At 46.8% G+C, this 21,157-nt stretch overlaps 1 protein-coding gene and 2 long non-coding RNA genes across 3 annotated transcripts in view; 2 read left to right on the top strand and 1 right to left on the bottom strand.

Annotated features, from left to right (window-relative positions):
• LOC308674780 overlaps positions 1–11,782 on the top strand; it is a 32,678-nt gene extending 20,896 nt beyond the window's left edge. The window contains exon 2 of the long non-coding RNA XR_014027957.1: positions 7,248–11,782. This is a non-coding gene — a long non-coding RNA (uncharacterized lncRNA). The remainder of the gene's footprint in view (positions 1–7,247) is intronic.
• A 2,635-nt stretch (positions 11,783–14,417) lies between these two features.
• On the bottom strand, positions 14,418–15,638 carry LOC308675048. Its single transcript, XR_014028048.1, has 2 exons — positions 14,973–15,638; positions 14,418–14,682 (listed from the first exon to the last, which is right to left on the bottom strand). It is a non-coding gene; the product is annotated as an uncharacterized lncRNA (long non-coding RNA).
• Positions 15,639–15,935: 297 nt separating this feature from the next.
• Positions 15,936–20,150, top strand: LOC308675047 (uncharacterized protein). The gene has a single exon (XM_081339997.1). It carries the CDS (start codon positions 16,141–16,143, stop codon positions 17,800–17,802), a length of 1,662 nt encoding a protein of 553 aa, XP_081196123.1. The 5' UTR covers positions 15,936–16,140; the 3' UTR covers positions 17,803–20,150.
• Positions 20,151–21,157: the final 1,007 nt, after the last annotated feature.

The following is a 21,157-nucleotide window of genomic DNA, read 5'->3' as shown; positions in this document are numbered from 1 at the left end:
ATCTCAGGCACCCCACCACGGCTGACACCATGGACAATCTTATATGGACCCACCGGCACGCGTCTCCTACCATTGGTCTGCCAGTTCATCTTACCCCAGTCACTGTGTTTGTGTGGGAGGGAGGGGGGGGGCTTTAAGGTTGTGGATCTTCTGGACCTCCATCTTCTTGCGGGTTCCAACCCACTGCTTTGTATCTTTCCGAGGTCCCCGGAATAGCTGCGATCGGAATGCGCAGATAAAGTAGCGTTACACTGGCATTGAAGGCAAGTGGAGGCAGCGGATGGAGCAGGTAGGGCTCCCAATGGCTAGCCTGGGACCCGGGGCAACTCCTTTGGACTAACAGACTGCCTCTAACTAAGCACTCGGAGTTGGCAGCCTGATGAGTGAGTCTGACTGCACACCATTGCCGAGCTGCTGCCAAAAAGGCCACCCCCATTTCTCCTCTGCTACTTGTCCTTCCCGGGACAGCCTTGTGTGCTCTCTCGCTCGCCTCCTGTGGACGAGGCAATGGAGTTGCAACCCTGGGAGTTGGAGGAGCCCTGCTGGGCAGAGACACTGCCGAAGAAGCGGGAACCCGGGTGAGGGGGAGCGAAGGAAAGGCAAGCGAGTCGGGGAGGGACCAGGTGTCGCGGGCATTGCACCTAGGAGATGGCAGCTCTGCTGCAAGCGGTGGGAGAATACACATCAAAGAATCCACACTGGAGAAAAACCGTATGAGTGCTTGGAGTGTGGAAAGAGCTTTAGTCTCGATGTAGATCATCCCCCTGTGGAAATTGTTAAGGATAGGAGAAGGAAGATGTGCTTTTCTCAATGCAGGCGCTGCTGTGCCTGCTTCACCAGCGTCTCCCTGTTGAGCAACCAAGCCGGCCTACTCGTTAGCTGCACACCCATGAATTTAAGAAGAGACTGGACAGCCATTTGTCTGAAATGGTATAGGGTTCCTGCCTGAGCAGGGGATTGGACTAGATTACCACCAAGGTCCGTTCCAACTTTATTCTTACTACTACTACTATTTGGGCTGGTTCTTTGACTTAGAGGGGAAAAGGTGAGTATAATATCCTGTGCCCTCCCTCATCTTCTTCAGGGTTTGATGCTTCAGCTGCTGAAGCTGGAATGAGTTCCTGGGAACAGTTCAGAGCTGACATTGGTTGTTACTGAAGGCAAATTCAAGTTTAGAATAGAGCAAGCAGGAGTCCCTATAGACCAGGCATGTCAAAGTGATGACCCGTGGGCCGGATGCGTCACGCCAAAAGCGCGCGCGTCACGCCAAAACCGCGCCCATCCCACTGCAGGCAATGGGGAAAAAGTCACGACATGTCACGTGATGTCGCGAGTTTGACATCCCTACTCTAGCCAAACCCAAATCTTTGCAACCTTTCTTCATAGTCTCCAGGCCTTTAACTATCTTAGTTGCTCTTTGCACTTCTTCCAAAATCTCAGCAGGTGAGTGATTACAGATGCCCACTGAAATGGATAGGTAAGTTGGGAGGGGGGGAAAGGAGAGTTAACTTGCAAATGTGCTGGCGGATAACAGGTGTATTGTTTTGCAGGAAGGAAAAGAGATAGCTGCCAACCCAGGGTTGGGGGGGCTATATCTCAGGGTACGCTGGCCCAGCTAGCAGCTGTAATAAAAGCCCCCTCCAAAGGGGGGGGATAGGAGGGAAATGTGTGCCTGTGTGGCAGCTTTGGCCTCAGGGTGCCAAAAGACCAACAAAGGTAGAAAAAAAACATGTATGAAGGGGAGAGGCGTTGGAGGGGCTTTCCCCCTCAGCTGCAGTTCTGCAAAGGGGTCCTGGGGACAGAAGGGGCCAGAGAGGAGAAGCTGGGTCTGGGCAGGGAGGGGCTGGGGATGCCGCCAGAGGGGAGGGGGCTGACTGACCCAACCCTCTTTGCTGCCCGTGATGCTTTTTGCAGTTATCCTTCCTGACAGCTTGATAAATTACTATATTGACCCCGAACTGCACACCTATGACCATAATCTAGCCAAACATTTCTGTTGCTGACCGTTTTTTTTTTAAACCATGTTTTTTGCCATACAGTAGTGGCCAAAATTGTGGAAACCTTTTGGGAAAAGTGTATTTTTGGGGTTTGATGGCTAATACCACTTTTTTGTACTAGTAGTATCATAAAATTATGTATCAATGGAAAGATAATTTAATCAAGATGTAACGCAACAAGGTTTGTTCAATTATCTCTACTGTATTCTATGAAAAGGTATAGCCAGAAAAAGGAAGCACACCTTGCTTAGGTTGGTATCAGGTCGCTTTCCTTCATCTGATTGTAGCCATTGAGCGTGGGTGTTTAGAGAGCCAATCAGGAGTCATCTTGCTTTGGCAATGAGCCAACCGTATCACAGTTGGATTCAGTTATTGATGGCATGTATTGAAGCTGAGGCGGGGATGCGGTGGCTCAGTGGGTTAGGATGCTGAGCTTGCCGATCAGGTCAGCATTTGGCGGGTTGAATCCCGAGTGCCGCGTAACAGTGAGCACCTGTTACTTGTCCCAGCTTCTGCCAACCTAGCAGTTCGAAAGCACGTAAAAATGCAAGTAGAAAAATAGGGACCACTACGGTGGGAAGGGAACAGCGTTCTGTGCACCTTTGGCGTCTAGTCATGCCGGCCACATGACCACGGAGATGTCCTCGGACAAGCGCTGGCTCTTTGGCTTTGAAACGGAGATGAGCACCGGCCCCTAGAGTCGGAAACGACTAGCACGCATGTGCGGGGGAACCTTTGCCTTTACCTAATCTAGTCAAAAGAAGAACCAGGGATGAGGTGATACCAATGTTTCAGTATTTGAGGGGCTGCCCCAAAGAAGAGGTGGGTCAACCTATTCCCCAAAGCACTTTCTGAAGGCAGGACAAGATGGAAACTAGTCAAGGAGAGAAGCAACCTAGAACTCAGGAGAATTTTTTTTATTGAAGGTGAGAGGGGGACATTATGTGATCGCTATCAAGTTGGTTGGGTTTTTTGGTGTTCATTCAATGAGCTTGTAAAATGTAATAAAATTAAAGTAATGGTGCAAAGAGCTGACTGGTTGCCCAGAAAGCGATGTAAAATAATATTATTAAGTGAACAAGGCTACACTGATAAAAGAAATTAGAAGAAAAATGGGTGGAAGCTTAACCAAAGGTGCCATTTCTACTGTACACTTTTCCTACAAAGTTTCCACAATTTTGGCCACTACTGTAGTTGTCAGGTCATCTCCTAGGGTTAGTTGTTAAGCCAATTAGTGCAGCTGCTAAGTGATTTACGCTGCTGTTCAGTGAATCTGTTCTCCTCCCCTGACTTTGTCAGACACCAGCTGCAGAGGTAATAAAGGGTGAACAAGCGAGGCTGGCACCCTGGGATTATCAGAAATACATGCCAGTTGCTACGAGCCTGAATTTTGGTCATGTGACCATGGAGATCTGCAGTGCTCACAAACTGATCATGTCATCTTTTTTCAGAGCTGCTACAACTTCAAACAAGCACCAAAGAAATGGCTTATAGTCCAAGACGATTGCTACAGCCCTTTCAAAATAGCACATAATAGCCCCCAAAACGGAACCCACCAAGGTCAAAATTGTCCTGCAACTAATCTCCAAAACTAGCCCAATTGGGGAGAAAGCTGTCAAAACCATTCCCAGCCAGCATTTCAACTTAATCCCCAAACCTCCCCCTCCCCTCACCCCCTAGAGAGAGTTTATTTATTTATTATTTATTTATGAATTCAATTTATATACCGCCCTATTCCCCGAAGGAGTCAGGGTGGTTCACAGGGCAAGTTAAAAACAATACAAAAAGAGAGAACAAAGTTTGGCTTTCCAAGGAAAGAAAACAGCAATATTATATTTTTGCTTTACCCCAGGGGTAGGCAACCTCGGCTCTTTTATGACTCGTGGACTTCAACTCCCAGAATTCCTGAGTCAGCATAGCTGACTCAGGAATTCTGGGAGTTGAAGTCCACGAGTCATAAAAGAGCCGAGGTTGCCTACCCCTGCTTTACCCTAAACTTATATTCGGTCTGCTAAAGTGTTGCAAAAACTCAGACGACCAATTTGGGAATTGTTCAACTCAAATTAAAGCCTCTCACTCCACTGAAGAACGTAACACCCGAAATCTAATCTACCCCAGTCCGAAGCACCCCGAGAGCCTGGGTCTTTAAGGGAGGGGGAGGGGCGGAGACGCAGCCCCGGGAGGCCCCCCAATTCCGCCGGTCTGGATGCGAATGGGGGGGGCGAGGGGGAGGCAGAAAACGGGACCCCAAAGATCAAAGGGAGACGCTCGCCCCTCCTCCCGCGGGGAAGGGGGGGAGACGAACACAATTTCGCTACTGCGCAGGCGCCAACTGGCTGATTCCAGGAAGCACGACGCCGAATGGTCGCTTGGGGAGGGCGGCGATTGGCAGGAGGACTCCTCGGGGTGGTCCGTTCAAAGGAAAGACGAAGAGCAACCAGGAACAGACCTCGCACAGAAGTCCCGCCTCCACTTCCGGGAACAAATAGAACTGCAGCGCCTTAATTGACGCGGCCGCGGACGAGCTCAAAACCAGGTAGGGCGCAAGGGATGCCGGGAGTCGTAGTCCGAGAGGCTCTCTGGTGGACAAAGCGGGGAGTGGGGAGGCCTGGTCTGGCGTGTCGGGCGATGGGAGGGAGGCCAGCCCGGAAAGTCTCACTGACAGGCAGAGGCTTTGGCCTTCCTCCCCGGGCGGGGCTGGGACTCCCCTCCATGGAAGGGACGAAGCCATGACCCGCCTCTCCCCCTTCGCCCCTGCAGGAGTTCGGGCGAGCCTGGCGGAGGAAGGAAGGAGGCCCCGCGGAGCAGCCCCGGGAGGAGACGGCGGGAAACGCCCGAAGGGATGAGCCGACGGGGACTCCGCGAAAGGAGGCCGCCTGGAGGGAAAAGCGGGGAGCAGGAAACGGGCGGAGACCCCGAGACGGGCCTGGAGGGCGGACGGTCCTTCGGAACACGCGGGAGACTCGGAAAACGCCACAGAATCCAGGAGAGAGGAGAGAAATATCAGTGCCCGGAATGTGGAAAATCCTCCAAATCAAATGAAGCTCTTAAAAACCATCGAAGGATCCACACTGGAGTGAGACCGTATGAATGCCCGGAGTGTGGAAAGAGATTTAGTCTGAGGGAAAACTTTTATGTACATCAAAGGCTCCACACTGGAGAGAAACTGCATAAATGCCTGGAGTGTGGAAAGAGCTTCAGTTGCAGAAGAACCCTTTATGTACATCAAAGGATCCACACAGGAGAGAAACCTTATGAATGCCCGGAGTGTGGAAAGAGCTTCAATCTGAGGAGCACCCTTTATAGACATCAAAGGCTCCATACAGGAGAAAAACCGTATAAATGCCTGGAGTGTGGAAAGAACTACAGTGAGAGGACCAGCTTTTTGGTACATCAACGAACCCACACAGGAGAGAAACCACATAAATGCCTGGAGTGTGGAAAGTGCTTCAGCCAGGTAGGACACCTTTATAGTCATCAAAGAATTCACACTGGAGAGAAACCGTATAAATGCCTGGAGTGTGGAAAGCGCTTTAGTCGGGCAGGACACTTTTATATACATCAAAGGATCCACACTGGAGAGAAACCATTTAAATGCCTGGAATGTGGAAAGGCTTTCAATAGGAAAGAATGTCTCGAGAAACATCAGAGGTTTCACACTGGTGAAAAACCATATGAATGCTTGGAGTGTGGAAAGAGCTTTACTCTGGATGCACAGCTCCGTAGACATCAGTGGATTCACAGAAGAGAAAAACCATATAAATGTTCGGTGTGTGGAAAGAACTACAGTGAGAGGAGCAGCTTTTTGGTACATCAAAGAATCCACACAGGAGAGAGACCGTATAAATGCCTGCAGTGTGGAAAGGGCTTCAGACGGAACAGCCACCTAAGTGAACATCAAAAAATCCACTCAGGGGAGAAACAAGTGTATAAATGCCTGGAATGTGGAAAGACCTTCAGCCACAGGGGCAGCTTATCTGCACATAAAAAAAAACATACGGGAGAAAAACCTTATAAATGCCTGAACTGTGGAAAGAGCTTCAGTCTGAGGGGCACCCTTTATAGACATAATAAAATCCACTCAGGAGAAAAATTGTATAAATGCCTGGAGTGTGGAAAGAGCTTCAGTGAGAAGAGCAGCGTTTATAGACATCAAATAATCCACTCAGGAGAAAAACCATTTAAATGCCTGGAGTGTGGAAAGAGTTTCAGTGCTAGAGGAAGTCTCAATAAACATCAAAGGATTCACACGGAACAAAAACCATATGAATGCTTGGAGTGTGGAAAGAACTTTACTCTGGTTGAACAGCTCCGTAGACATCGAAAGATTCATGCAGGAGAAAAACCATATAAATGCCTGGAGTGTGGAAAGAGCTTCAATGTGAGCAGCAGCCTTGATAAACATCAAAGAATCCACTCAGGAGAAAAACCTTATAAATGCGTGGAGTGTGGAAAGAGCTTCATTTGGAAGAGCAGCCTTTATAGACATCAAAAAATCCACTGAGGAGAAAAACAATATTAATGCCTGGAGTGTGGAAAGAGCTGTCAGAATGGAAAACTTTATAAACATAAAAAAATCACTTGGGAGTGAAGCCCTAAAAATGCCTGGAATGTGGAAAGAGCCTCAATGAGATGAGCAACTTTGATCTACATCAAAGAATCCATTCAGGAGAGAAACTGTATACAGGTAGTCCCTGAGGTACGAACCTAAGGGAGCCTGGTCATTTGTCTTGTAAGTCAAAAAAACTCATCAATCGAATCAGACTCAATTTTACAAATTTAGTCAGAGGGGAAACCTTTACAGGCATCAAAGACTCCACTCAGCAGAGAAATCAAATAAATGGCTGGAGTGTGGAAAGAGTTTCGGTGGACAAAATTTTATACATATTAAAAGACTTAGGAAAGAAATCATATCAATGTGTGTGTAGAAAGGGATTATGTGAGAAGGGAAGTCTTTATAAACATCAATCCACTCAGGAGAAAAAGCATACAAATGCTTTCAGAGGGGAAAGAGCTTTATTGTTACTGGACATCTCCGTGCACATCTAAGGATTCACATGGAGAAAAAATGCTAAATATGCCTGTGTGTGGAAAGACCTTCAGTCACAACGGTGCCACTAAAATAACAATAACATTTAGACTTACATGCCGCCCTATAGTGCTTTACAGTACACTCTGGGAGATTTACAAGGTAAGTGTTATTTGCATATTGCCCACAAGAATCTGGGTCTCATTTTACACCCTCAGAAGGATAGAAGGGTGAGATAAGGCTGAGCACTGTCAGAATGGAACTCCAGGCTGTGGACCGTCTCCCTGCAATACAGCACTTTTAACAACTGGGCCACCAGAAGTCCTTAAAACGCGATTGATGAAATGCAAAAGGGCTTCTTGACAGCTAAGAATCTACTTGAATATTTATCACAGATCTAATTACAGCTCAGTAAGGAAGGTGTGAACTCTTATCCTTCATTACCATCTCAACCTTTGTGTCAACTAAGTGTATACTGTATCTTCAGCCCAAACATTCAAGAGTAAGTTAATTTATGGACAGCACCTTTTTACTATTCCCTTTATTGCTACACTCTGTTTAATGATTGTGCCTAATAGTTGAATTTCAATAATGTTACACACACTTCAAGGGGTTCGTAATCTTACCAGCACAGGATTATTCAGTTCCACAAATTTGAATAACAATTTCTTCTGAGTGGTGAGTGGAATCATGTGGCTGTAAAACAGGTAGGCCATTGTTGTTAGCTGCGAAGTCGTGTCCAACCCATCGCGACCCTATGGACAACGTTCCTCCATGCCTTCCTGTCCTCTACCATCTTCTGGAGTCCATTTAAGCTCACGTCTCCTGCTTCAGTGACTCCATCCAGCCACCTCATTCTCTGTCGTCCCCTTCTTCTATTGCCCTCAATCTTTCCCAGCATTAGGCTCTTCTCCAGTGAGTCCTTCCTTCTCATTAGGTGGCCAAAGTATTTGAGTTTCAACTTCAGGATCTGGCCTTCTAAAGAGCAGTCAGGGTTGATCTCCTCTAGGACTAACCGGTTTGATCACCTTGCAGTCCAAGGGACTCGCAGGAGTCTTCTCCAGCGCCACAGTTCAAAGACCTCAATTCTTTGGCGCTCAACCTTTCTTATGGTCCAACTTTCACTGCCATACATTGCAACGGGGAAGACCATAGTCTTTACTGTACTCACTTTTGTTGACAGGGTGATATCTCTGCTTTTTAGTGTGCTAGGTAGGCCATATGGTTTGCCTTAAAAAAACTTCAGCGGTGAACTATTAAACAACAGGTAATCCTCGAGGTATGACATGTCATTTAGTGATCGTTCAAAGTTACAACTCACCTTCCAAAAGCCCTGTATAACCGTGATTCAAAGATAAGAATTTTACAAAAGTTATCCCGTCATTCGCACTTTCGAATGACCGGGCAGATACAAAACTTTGCAGAGCCACTGAAGCATGCCCACCTTTCTCTCCATCCCTACATCCTTGCTCTGCTGGATCCCCAAAGGCATGAGCCTGCTTCTCCCCTCCCCCCCTCCCTCTGTCCCACTCCTCACAATGCCTTATTTACCTTCCAGAGATCTTCAAAATGATAATGATAATGATAACTTTATTGTCACTTTGAATGTACACCAATCAGCATTACTGGGCCACGTGGAGCAGCCTTTGCAAACTGACTTTGATAAAGCAGAATTTCCCCCACCTTCTGCCTTGGTGCATGGCCTCTTTAATTCCAAAGAGGATAATGAGCCACAGTTTGTGCTCTGCAGTTTCTATATTTCCTGGGAAGAAACAAGTGCCTCTTGCAGTGAGAATGAGAACAGGCAATGAAGGGTGAAGTGTTAAAAGGGCAATGCAGCGGGAGGGAGGTGGAAGAGCAACTTTGCCTTCCAGGTCGGGTTTCAAACCACGCAAAGCAGCTCCCTCTGCATCCCCCTTTTAACACTTCACCCTTCATTGTCTGCCCTCCCTCTCACTGCAACAGGCTCCTGCAGATCTCCAAAAGGTAAGCAAGGGATTGTGAAGGGTGGAGGTGACTGTGGAAAGGAAGCAGAGCACGGGGGTATCTCATGGGGTTGGGGATGCCCAAGGCAACATCCCTGAGCCATCCCTTGTGTATTTAACAACTCCTGTATTCACCCCTACATTAGTTTAACTTAGATCCCGACTAGCAGCAGGAGTAAGAAGATGAAGGTAAGATTGTACTGTAAAGTGGACGCCAGGCAGGGTCTTGGAGTGGAGGTTGGTGCAGGCAACTCTGGCCAGGATGGCTGGGCATTCTTGGGATATGGCGCGCTTATCGCATCGCAATGCTGGGCTAAGACTGGGCTTTGTGCTGCAGCTCAATGGCTTTTTCAGCCCCAGAGCCATTTGGCCTTCCAAGAAGCCCCTGCTCTGCCGCATATTTCCCCGTTTCCCTTGCCCCCCCCAAATCTCCCTGAACTCAATCTGCACTATGGCACCTCCCTTCCTCCACTTCTTGGAGGGGACGATGTCTGTGTTGCAGGAATGCATTCCTTGCCGAGGGCTCAGCAACAGGGGTTTCTTGCATTTTACCTGCATTTCCTTGTAATTTTTATAGTTTTCTCATAACCTTGTAATAAAGAAGGTTCCTGCTTTAGCAGAAATTGTATGGCTGAAGTTGTACCTTTTCACAACGGCCTCATTGGACTCGTGGCACTTTTTCCCATGTGAACGTTCTCCTTTTAATGCAATGCTCATTTTCAATGGTTATGTGTAATATGTCTCTGACGTCAGGGCTTTTCAACCATTTCACAGATTGTACCACTTTTACTAAAGGTAAAGGTTCCCCCACACATCCGTGCTAGTCGTTTCCAACTCTAGGGGCCGTTTCAAAGCCGAAAAGCCAGCGCTTGTCCGAGGAGGTCTCCGTGGTCATGTGGCCGGCATGACTAGGCGCCAAAGGCAACACGGAACACTGGTACCTTCCCACCATAGTACCACTTTTAGGACATGACAATATTTGAGTACTGCCAGCGATTAGCAAGGTGTTAAAAACTTGATGACTAAAAAAAATAGGGTGGGGGATTTGGGGTTTTACTGATTAGATTCATTTGTTATAGAAATGGCTACTTTATAATATTATGGAAAAGTAAAAATATGAGGTTCAATGTTAATGCTTCCTTCTACTGCAACAGAGGATGTCTGTTCTTTTTCCCTTCTCCCCCTCCCTTTTTCCTCCCCACAGTGTCTTACTTTTTGCTTTTGCATTTTTGTATTTTATTCTATAATCTAATGTTACAAACTGTAGAAAAAAGTAAAGTACCAATTTTAATTTCTTTGGTGGCAGTTCCTTTGTTGAATCACTTTCTCTTTGCACTGACAAATGTATGATGAATTTATCCATGTTTATTAATATGCACCACTACCAGCTAGCTCAGGGGTCTTCAAACCTGGCACTTTTAAGACTTCTGGACTTCAACTCGCAGAATTCCTCAGCCATCATGGCTGGTTGAGGAATTCTGGAACTTGAAGTCCACAGATCTTAAAGTTGCTAAGTTTGTAGACCCCTGAGCTTGCTGGTCAGCCCTTCTTCCTCTCTCCCTCTCCTCTTCTCCCTCCCTGCCTTCTGAGCTCTCCTTCCACAGTTTAGTAAGAATGCACACACACCCCAGTCCCTTCCCTGTACCCCTAAAGATACAGGAATCAAGCATGAAGCAAGAAAGGCTCACAAAACTAGACTCCGGGGTTTTTTTCTCTTTAAGCTGCCTCAGACATATCACATGTCAGAACGTTGCAACTCAAGACTGAAATGCTCTGGCAATTGCAAAAAGCTTTAACCTCAAATTAAGCCTGTTTACCTACAAAGAAATTTTTGCTAAAATGCATACAGAGACTCAAGGGGGTAAAACTAATTACTTAGTGGTCCAAAGTCCTCTTTTCTGATGAGAGCGACTTTTGCACCTCATTTGGAAACCAAGGACCCAAAGTCTGGAGGAAGAATGGAGAGGCACACACTGCAAGATGCTTGAAGTCCAGTGTGAAGTTTCCACAGTCTGTGTTGATTTGGGGAGCCATGTCATCTGCTGTTGTTGGTCCACTGTGCTTTATTAAGTCCAGGGTCAACACAGCTGTCTACCAGGAGATTTTGGAGCACTTCATGCTTCCTTCCGCAGATGAGCTTTATGGGGATACTGACTTCATTTTCCAGCAGGACTTGGCATCTGCCCACACTGCCAAAAGCACCAAAACCTGGTTCAATGACTGGGATTACTGTGCTTGATTGGCCAGCAAACTCGCCTGACCTGAACCCCATAGAGAATCTATGGGGCATTGCCAAGAGAAAGATGAGAGACATGAGACCGAACAATGCAGAAGAGCTGAAGGCCGCTATTGAAGCATCCTGGTCTTCCATAACACCTCAGCAGTGCCACAGGCTGATAGCTTCCATGCCACGCTGCATTGAGGCAGTAATTGCTGCAAAAGGGGCCCAAACCAAGTACTGAGTACATATGCATGCTTATACTTTTCAGAGGTCCGATATTGTTCTATGTACACTCCTTGTTTTATTGATTGCATGTATTATTCTAATTTTCTGAGATTGTGGATTTGGGGTTTTCATGAGCTGTACGCCATAACCATCACAATTATGACAAATCACAGCTTGAACTATCTTGCTTTGCATATGATGAGTCTATCTCATATATTAGTTTCCCTTTTTAAGTTGCATTACTGAAACAAATGAACTTTTGCACGATGTTCTAATTTTTTCAAGTTTCACCTATATGTCTTAGTAAAAGTTCCTGCTTGGACAATCTTGCCTGCAAGAGTATTTTTTTCTTAAGGTGTGGATTGGAGTGGGTTCTGACACGGAGGCCTAGAATGGGGTTGGGGAGCTATGGCACTTTAATGACTTGTGGACTTCAACTCCCAGAATGCCTGAACCATGACAGCTCAGGAATTCTGGGCCTCGTTGGAGGCCAACTTAACCTGACATAAGACTAGCCATACTGAGCATGTCATGGAAATGTGAGGGCTTCCCTTCCCATTGAGGCTTATTGCCCTGACAGTGTCCACCGGGCAACCTTCTCCAGCCAGGGGACTCTCAGCCTGGCCCTGGACATCGTTGGCTGACCTGGGAAGTAAAGCTTGTTTAGGCTTAGTTGGCACCAGGAAATGCAAGAGAAGCTGTCCAGCACTGGAAAATTTTAAAAAAAGTACCAGCTCAGTCTGTATTGCTGTTCAGAAAATGCCTTGAAGGTGCTTGTGAAGATACGGGCTGTTGGGTTTGACTTGAGGATGGCCTACCTGCTCAGTTAACTAATGGCTGATCTGGGAAAAGGTTAATTGAAGTCCAGTCTCTTTAGCACCCGGAGCACAGCAGGGACTGGAGTTGGAAAGGCAGCGATGGCCCATTGCTTACATGTTGCCCCCCAAGAGAGCTGCAATCACCTCCCCTCTCGAACAGCATCACCCAGAGATTTCTGTGCCTCACCCAACAAATGTTGCATACCTCTTTGAGGAGGCGGTTTTGCTCCTGGGCTGGGGGGTCAGGCAGGTGGTTGAGCCAGAGGGAGCTTTGGTGTGCAATGCAGTGTTTTTCCCAGGGGTACCTGTACATTTGGGCTGCTCTCCAAACATAATAAAAGTCAATGAGGACCTCCCCCGCCCACCCCCGAATTCCCTGCCCTTGGATACCCGAGAACCATTTTGAAACCTCCCTGATGGAACTTGGTTTCTATCTCAGGTATGCAGGCCTTTAATCATCTTGGTTGCTCTTCTTTGCACTTTTTTTTTCAGAGTCTCAGCAGGTGCGTGATCGAAGATGCCCATGGAAGTGGATAGGTACGTTTGGGGGGAGGGAGAGTTAACTTGCAAATGGGCAGGAGGATAAGCAGGTGTATTATTTTGTCAGTCACCTGCAGGAAGAAGAGGAGATGAGATAGGTGCCAGCCCAGGGATGGAGGCCTATGTCTCAGGGCATGTTGGCCTGGGCAGCAGCTGTAATAAGAGCTCCCCTGAAAGAGGAGATAGGAGAAAAATGTGTGCCTGTGCGGTAGCTTCAGCATCAGGGTGCCAAAAGGCCAACAAAGGTTAAAAAAATGTATGAAGGGGTTCCCCCCCCTCAGCTGCAGTTTTGCAAAGGGGTCCTGGGGAGAGAAGGGGCCAGAGAAGAGAAGCAGGGTCTGGGCAGGGAGGGGCTGGAGATGCCACCAGAGGGGAGGGGGCTGACTGACCCAACCTTCTTTGCTGCCCCTGTGATGCTTTTTGCAGTTATTGTTCATGACAGCTTGATATATTACTATATTGACCCCGAACTGCACACCTATGACCATAATCTAGCCAAACATTTGTGCTGCTGACTGTTGTTCCTTTTTTGCCATGTTTTTTGCCATACAATAGTGGCCAAATTTGTGGAAACCTTTTGGGAAAAGTGTATTTTTGAGGTTTAATGGCTAATAACACCACTTCTTTTGTACTAGTATCATAAAGTTATATACCAATGGAAAGATAATTGAATCAAGAATGTAACACAACACAGTTTGTTCAATTATCTCTACTGTATTCTATGTAAAGGTATAGCCCACGGGTGTCAAACACAATTTCATTGAGGGCCGCATCAGCATTGCGGTTGCCCTCAGGGGGCCGGGTGGGTATGGCCAGGGTGGGCGTGGCCTACTGGGTGGGCATGACTAGAGTGCATATGGCCTACTGGGTGGGCATGGCCAGCTCTACATCATTTGCATCAAGGGTGCCTATGGGGGCCTGGGCTGGAGTGGGACAGATCTGAGGGTCTCTGGCAGAAGGAGAGTCTCTGGGCCAGGGCCAAGGCAGAGGGGGCCATTCCCTCACTGTCTCTAGGATGGCTTCACGGGCCACATGAAACCACTTCGTGGGCCGGATCCGGTCCCCAGGCCTTGTGTTTGACATGTCTCGTATAGCCAAATAGCCAGAAAAAGGAAGCACACCTTGCTTAGGTTGGTATCAGGTCGCTTTCCTTCATCTGATTGTAGCCAATGAGCACAAGTGTTTAGAGAGCCAATCGGGTGTCATCTTGCTTTGGCAATGAGCCAATCATTTCACAGTAGGATTCAGTTATTCATGTCATGTATTGAAGCTGAGAGGACATTATGTCATCGCTGTCAAGTTGGTAAAAATAGCCCAGAATAGCCCCCAAAACAGAACCCACCAAGGTCAAATTTGTCCTGCAACTAATCTCCAAAACTAGCCCAATTGAGTAGAAAACCTGTTCCCAGCCAGCATTTCAACTAAATCCCCAAACGTCCCCCCACCCCTAGACAGAATTTGGCATTTCAAAGAAAGAAAACGGCACTGTTTTTGTTTTTGGTTTACCCTAAACTTAAACTCAGTTCTGCTAAAGCGTTGCAAAAACTCAGATCAATTTGGGAATTGCTCCAACTCAAAATAAAGCCTCTCACTCCACTGAAGAACGTTCCGCCCTGGAAAGACTCCCCTGGGTTCTAATCCAACCTTTATTAGGGCCAAAGGTGTTATAGAGTGGGGTGAAAAAGCATAAAAAATATTGCAAAAGTAAAAAAAAAATTGGTTTTACAATACATGGATGTAGTCCCAGTACTGGCACTCAGGGCTAGGATTCCTAAGCCGGCAGAGGGGCTGCAACACACCTGCCACCCTCGGGGCGTGGATGGATTCTTCTCTCAAAGGAAGCCCCCAAAGCTCTGGGAAAGGTGGCCTTTAAATAAATAAATAAATATAAATAAATAAACCTTTATTGTCAAAGTACAACATGTGTACATTGAGATTAGCTGAGCCTCCCCCTGTGCTCTCTCCCCCCAACACACAGTGGCAACAAACCCTCCATCCCACCACACTATGTGAACCAACCACACCACACACCGGCCTCCCAAGTCAATTCTGCATAAGTTCACAGAGATTATATCCCATTTAAAAGCCTAACAGCCCACGGATAAAAGCTATTTTTCAGCCTGTTGGTATGGCTGGCTATATTCCTATATCTCCTACCGGATGGTAGGAGAGTAAAGAGATACCGTCCAGGGTGTAGTCATCCCTGAGAATCTTCCTCACTCTTCCAAGGCAACGAGCCCTGGCGAGGTCATCCAGCGGTGTCATGGAACAGCCCACAATGTCTTGTGCTGTGCTCACTACCCTCTGTCAGACCAGCATACCAAACCACAATACCATACGAGAGGACGCTCTCTATAGTAGACCGGTAAAAGGCCGGTTTATGGCATCGTCTCATCTCAGGGACCTCGAGGCTCCTTCGTGCCCCCCCATTTCCTCCTTCCTCTTTGGCAGGGCAGAACTGGGGGGAAAACCATTTGGGAAAAGCACCATTGCGATAAAAGGGCTTCAAGTCCAGCAAGACGTGCAACGGGGACGCAGAGCGAGGCAAGCGAGGGGCAGAAGCCCCGAAGAGCGAAGCCCAAAGAAAGGCAGGATCGGGCCCGAGACGCGGGAGGGGCTGCCTGGGGGCCGCGGGGGGAGCCTGGCCGGAGCCCCCCCGGGAGGAAGAAGCGGGGAAGCGCCCCCCACCCCACGGGAGACACGCCGGAGGGGGAGGGGCGGAGACGCAGCCCCGGGAGGCCCCCCAACTCCGCCGGCCTGGATGGGGGGGCAGTGGGGACCCCCAAAGATCAAAGGGAGCCGCTCGCCTCTCCTCCGCGGCGGGACGAAGCCGAACCTCGCTACTGCGCAGGCGCCAACTGGCTGATTCGAGGGCGGCGATTGGCAGGAGGACTCCTCGGGGCGGTCCATTCAAAGGAAAGAGGAACCAGGAACAGACCTGGCAGCGAAGTCCCGCCTCCACTTCCTGAATGGAATAGAGCTGAAGCGGCGTAATTGATTCGGCCGCAAACGGGCTGGGAGCCAGGTAGGGCGCAAGGGATCCTGGGAGTCGTAGTCCGAGGGGCTTTCTAGGGGAGGGGGAGGGCGAGGCCTGGGAGGGCGGGACGGGCGCTGGGAGGGAGGCCTGCCCGGAAAGTCTCACTGAGAGGCCGAGGCTTCGGCCTTCCTCCCCGGGCGGGGCTGGGATTCCCCTCCGGGGAAGGGACGAAGCCGTGACCCGCCTCTCCCCCTTCGCCCCTGCAGGAGTTCGGGCGAGCCCGGCGGAGGAAGGAAGGAGGCCCCGCGCAGCAGCCCCGGGAGGAGACGGCGGGGAAGGCCCGAAGGGATGAGCCGACGTGGACTCCGCGAAAGGAGGCCGCCTGGAGGGAAAAGCGGGGAGCGGGAAACGGGCGGAGATCCCGAGACGGGACTGGAGGGCGGAGGGTCCCTCAGAAAAGGCGGGAGACTCGGGAAACGCCACAGAATCCAGGAAGGAGGAAAGAAGTATCAGTGCCCGGAATGTGGAAAATCCTCCAAATCAAATGAAGCTCTTAAAAAACATCTAAGAATCCATACTGGAGACAGACCGTATGGATGCCCTGAGTGTGGAAAGAGCTTCAATCTGAAGAGCACCCTTTATAGACATCAAAGGATCCACTCAGGAGAGAAACAGCATAAATGCCTGGAATGTGGAAAGACCTTCAGTCGGAGGGGCACCCTTTATATACATCAAAGGATCCACACAGGAGAAAAACCATATAAATGCCCGGAGTGTGGAAAGAGCTTCAATCTGAAGAGCACCCTTTATAGACATCAAAGGCTCCACACAGGAGAAAAACCGTATAAATGCCTGGAATGTGGAAAGAGCTTCATTCAGCCGGGAAAACTTAATGCACATCAAAGAATCCACACGGGAGAGAAACCATTTAAATGCCTGGAGTGTGGAAAGAGCTTCACTCTGAATGGCACCCTTTATAAACATCAAAGAATCCACATAGGAGAAAAACCGTATAAATGCCTGGAGTGTGGAAAGCACTTCAGTGTGAAGAGCAACCTTTATAAACATCAGAGGATCCACACTGGAGAGAAACCATTTAAATGCCTGGAATGTGGAAAGAGTTTCAATAGTAGAGGATGTCTCGAGAGACATCAAAGGTTTCACACTGGTGAAAAACCATATGAATGCTTGGAGTGTGGAAAGAGCTTTACTCTGGATGAACAGCTCCGTAGACATCAATGGATTCACAGAGGAGAAAAACCATATAAATGTCTGGTGTGTGGAAAGAACTACAGTGAGAGGAGCAGCTTTTTGGTACATCAAAGAATCCACACAGGAGAGAGACCGTATAAATGCCTGCAGTGTGGAAAGGGCTTCAGACGGAACAGCAACCTTAGTGAACATCAAAAAATCCACTCAGGGGAGAAACAAATGTATAAATGCCTGGAGTGTGGAAAGACCTTCAGTCACAGGAGCAGCTTATTTGTACATCAAAAAAACCATTCAGGAGAAAAGCCGTATAAATGCCTGAACTGTGGAAAGAGCTTCAGTCTGAGGGGTACCCTTTGTAGACATAGTAAAATCCACTCAGGGGAAAAATTGTATAAATGCCTGGAGTGTGGAAAGAGCTTCAGTCAGAAGAGCAGCGTTTATAGACATCAAATAATCCACTCAGGAGAAAAACCATTTAAATGCCTAGAGTGTGGAAAGAGTTTCAATACTAGAGGAAGTCTCAATAAACATCAAAGGATTCACACGGGACAAAAACCATATGAATGCTTGGAGTGTGGAAAGAACTTTACTCTGGTTGAACAGCTCCGTAGACATCGAAAGATTCATGCAGGAGAAAAACCATATAAATGCCTGGAGTGTGGAAAGAGCTTCAATGTGAGCAGCAGCCTTGATAAACATCAAAGAATCCACTCAGGTGAAAAACCTTATAAATGCGTGGAGTGTGGAAAGAGCTTCATTTGGAAGAGCAGCCTTTATAGACATCAAAAAATCCACTGAGGAGAAAAACAATATCAATGCCTGGAGTCTGGAAAGAGCTTTATTTGATGATGGAAACCGCCCTAAACAACAAAGGATCCGCATTGGAGAAAAACCTTATAAATGCCTGGAGTGTGGAAAGAGCTGTCAGAATGGAAAACTTTATAAACATTAAAAAAAATCACTTAGGAGTGAAGCCCTAAAAATGCCTGGAATGTGGAAAGAGCCTCAATGAGATGAGCAAATTTGATCTACATCAAATAATCCATTCAGGAGAGAAACTGTATACAGGTAGTCCCTGATGTATGAACCTAAGGGAGCCTGGCCATTTGTCTCGTAAGTCAAAAAACTCATCAAATGAATCAGACTGAATTTTACAATTTTTTAAAATTAAATTCATTAATTAGATGGTTTGTTAAATGAAGAAAGATCTGACTTACTATTTCCTCGTATGTTAACTGATGTGGGAAGGTTTCTCGCCAGCCGCCTGTCAGCTGTTTCTGGTACGGTCAGGAACTAAATTGCCTCTAATTTAGCTTGGAGCCATTGCAGTTACTTTTTTTAAAAAAAAAAACTGCTACTAGCCAGCTCAAGATTCTTCAAGTACCTGCCCAAAGGGGGGGGGGGAGAGCTGTTGCTTTAAAAACAAGCTTGACAATAATTCACTTGAGAGTCTTCAACCAGGCACCGAGAGGGTGATGGGAGAGGAATTTGCCGAACCCTCAGCTTGCAATTGTAACAGAAATGGAAGGGACCTTGAGCTCATCTAGTCTAACCCACTGGTCTCAGAAGACAGTATTTCTGATAAATGCCTATCCAGTCTCTTCTTAAAAGCTTCCAGTGATGGGGCACCCACAACTTCTGGAGGCATTTTAAATTTAAAACCTACAAGGTAATATATGCTAATCTCCAAAATAAAAACTCAATAGTTTGCAAACACAATAGTTTGCAAAGTACAGTACTTAAAATGCAGAGCAGTTCCCAAAGAGCTTGCAAACAAACACTAAAGAGTAACAACAAATATTTTTTAAAATACATAAATAATTTTAGCACTGGAGCCCAGCCAGTAGCAGATTGCAGCAAAAGCAAAAACGGATGCCAGCTTGGCTTTTGTTTGGCTATGTGACCAGGGACAAAAAACAACAACAACAACACCCTGCCAGGTTTTTGTTGCCCTGAATGGCCCAGGACAGTCACAGAGATAAAAATGGCCGCCACTGCGGTATAGACTGAAACCAAGTGACATGGCTACACAGGCCTCTTTTTGGTCATAATTTTGAATTTCTACTGTTAGTACCCTTTCTGAATTAATTCATTTTTGTGAAAACTCACTAAATAAATGCTAGTACCAGGGGGATTACCTGTAAATGCTTCCAGTGTGGAAAGAGCTTTACTGAAGATGACGATCTCCTCTCCGTAAACAAAGAATTCACATAGGAGAGAAACCCTATGAATGCCTGGAATGTGGAAGGAGCTTCAACAGGGCAGGAACTCTGTATAGACATCAAAGGATCCACACAGGAGAAAAACCATATAAATGTACGAAGTGTGGAAGGAGCTTTAGTCAGAGGGGAAACCTTTACAGACATCAAAGACTCCATTCAGGAGAGAAAACATATAAATTCCTGGAGCGTGGAGTTTCAGTGGACAAACTTTTATACATATTAAAGACTCGGGAGAGAAATCATATCAATGTCTGGGTGTGGAAAGAGATTATGTGAGAAGGGAAGTCTATAAGCATCAATCTACTAGGACTCCGAGATCCCTCTCACAGTTACTACTATTGAGCAAGGTACCACCTATACTATACCTGTGCATCTGATTTTTCCTGCCTAAATGTAGAGCCTTACTTTTTTCACCATTGAATTTCATTTTGTTAGATAGCGCCCAGTGTTCGAATCTGTCCAGATCCTCCTGTATTTTAAGCCTATCTTCTGGAGTATTGGCTATTCCTGCCAACTTGGTGTCGTCTGCAAATTTGATGAGTTCCCCATCTATCCCCTCATCCAAATCGTTAATGAAGATATTGAAGAGCACTGGGTCCAGAACAGAGCCCTGGGGCACCCCAACTACACACTTCCTTCCATGTAGATGCGGTTCCATTGAGGACCACACGCTGAGTACGGCCTGTCAGCCAGCTACGAATCCATCTGGTGGTGATGCTATCTAACCCACATTTTTCTATCTTATCAAGTAGTAGGTTGTGATCTACTTTATCAAATGCCTTACTGAAGTCCAAGTAAATTATATCTACAGCGTTCCTCTGGTCCACTAATTTTGTCACTTGGTCAAAGAACGTAATAAGATTTGTCTGGCATGATCTGTTTTTGACAAACCCATGTTGACTTTTAGTGATGACTTTGTTTGCATCAAGGTGTTCCCTGATTTGTTGTTTGATTATCTTTTCCAGAATCTTCCCAGGTATTGAGGTCAGGCTGGTAGGTCTGTAGTTTCCTGGATCTATTTTTTTCCCTTTTTTGAAGATGGGAACTACATCAGCTCTCTTCCAGTCCTCTGGTAGTTCCCCAGTGCTCCAGGATCTTTGAAAAATACAGTTCAGTGTTTCTGAGATCACGTCTGCCAGTTCCTTGAGAACTTTGGGGTGTAATCCATCTGGTCCTGGTGATTTGAACTCGTCTAGGCTGGACAGGTGCTCACTTACCATTTTCTTGCCTATCTTAACTTGCGTTTCTATTCTGTTTTTTATGGCACTGGTTTTGGTAGGTTGGACTTGTTTTTTTCCTTTGTGTAAAGACAGATGCAAAAAAATGAGTTAAATAGTTCTGCTTTCTCCCTATTGCTTGTCACCTTCTTGCCACTTTCCCCCACTAATGGACCAATCATTTCCTTAACTTTTTTCTTGTTTTTTATATGTTGAAAGAAGCATTTTTGTTATTTTTGACTTTGGTTGCAAACCTTAGTTCATTTTGAGACTTAGCTTCCCTCACTTCATCTTTGCAGGCACGGGCTATTTGCTGATATTCTGACTTAGTTATGTGCCCCTCTTTCCAATTCTTATACTTGTCCTTTTTATCTTTCAATTTATCAGAGAGTTCTTTATGCAGCCATGCTGGTTTCTTTTGAGAGCTGTTATTTTTCTTCTTTGTTGGTATTGTACTAGACTGGGCCTTTATTATCTCACTTTTCAAAATTTCCCAAGCTTCTTGAGTTGTTTTCCCCTTTAGGATTCTCATCCATGGAATTCTTCCCATGGTCTCTCTAAGTTTATTGAAATTAGCTCTTTTAAAGTCCAAGATTCTAGTTTGGCTGTGTTCTATTGCTTGTGCTTCCAGAATGTTGAATTCCAATATTGCATGATCACTTCCCCACAAGGTTCCTGTGGCTTCAACATTTTCTATCATTTCATCTCTGTTTG

This window comes from Vipera berus (assembly GCF_964194415.1).
Source record: "Vipera berus genome assembly, chromosome: 15".
Classification (NCBI taxonomy): domain Eukaryota; kingdom Metazoa; phylum Chordata; class Lepidosauria; order Squamata; family Viperidae; genus Vipera; species Vipera berus.
Note: the sequence above shows the minus strand (reverse complement) of the source record. Positions and strands in the feature narration are given on the sequence as shown.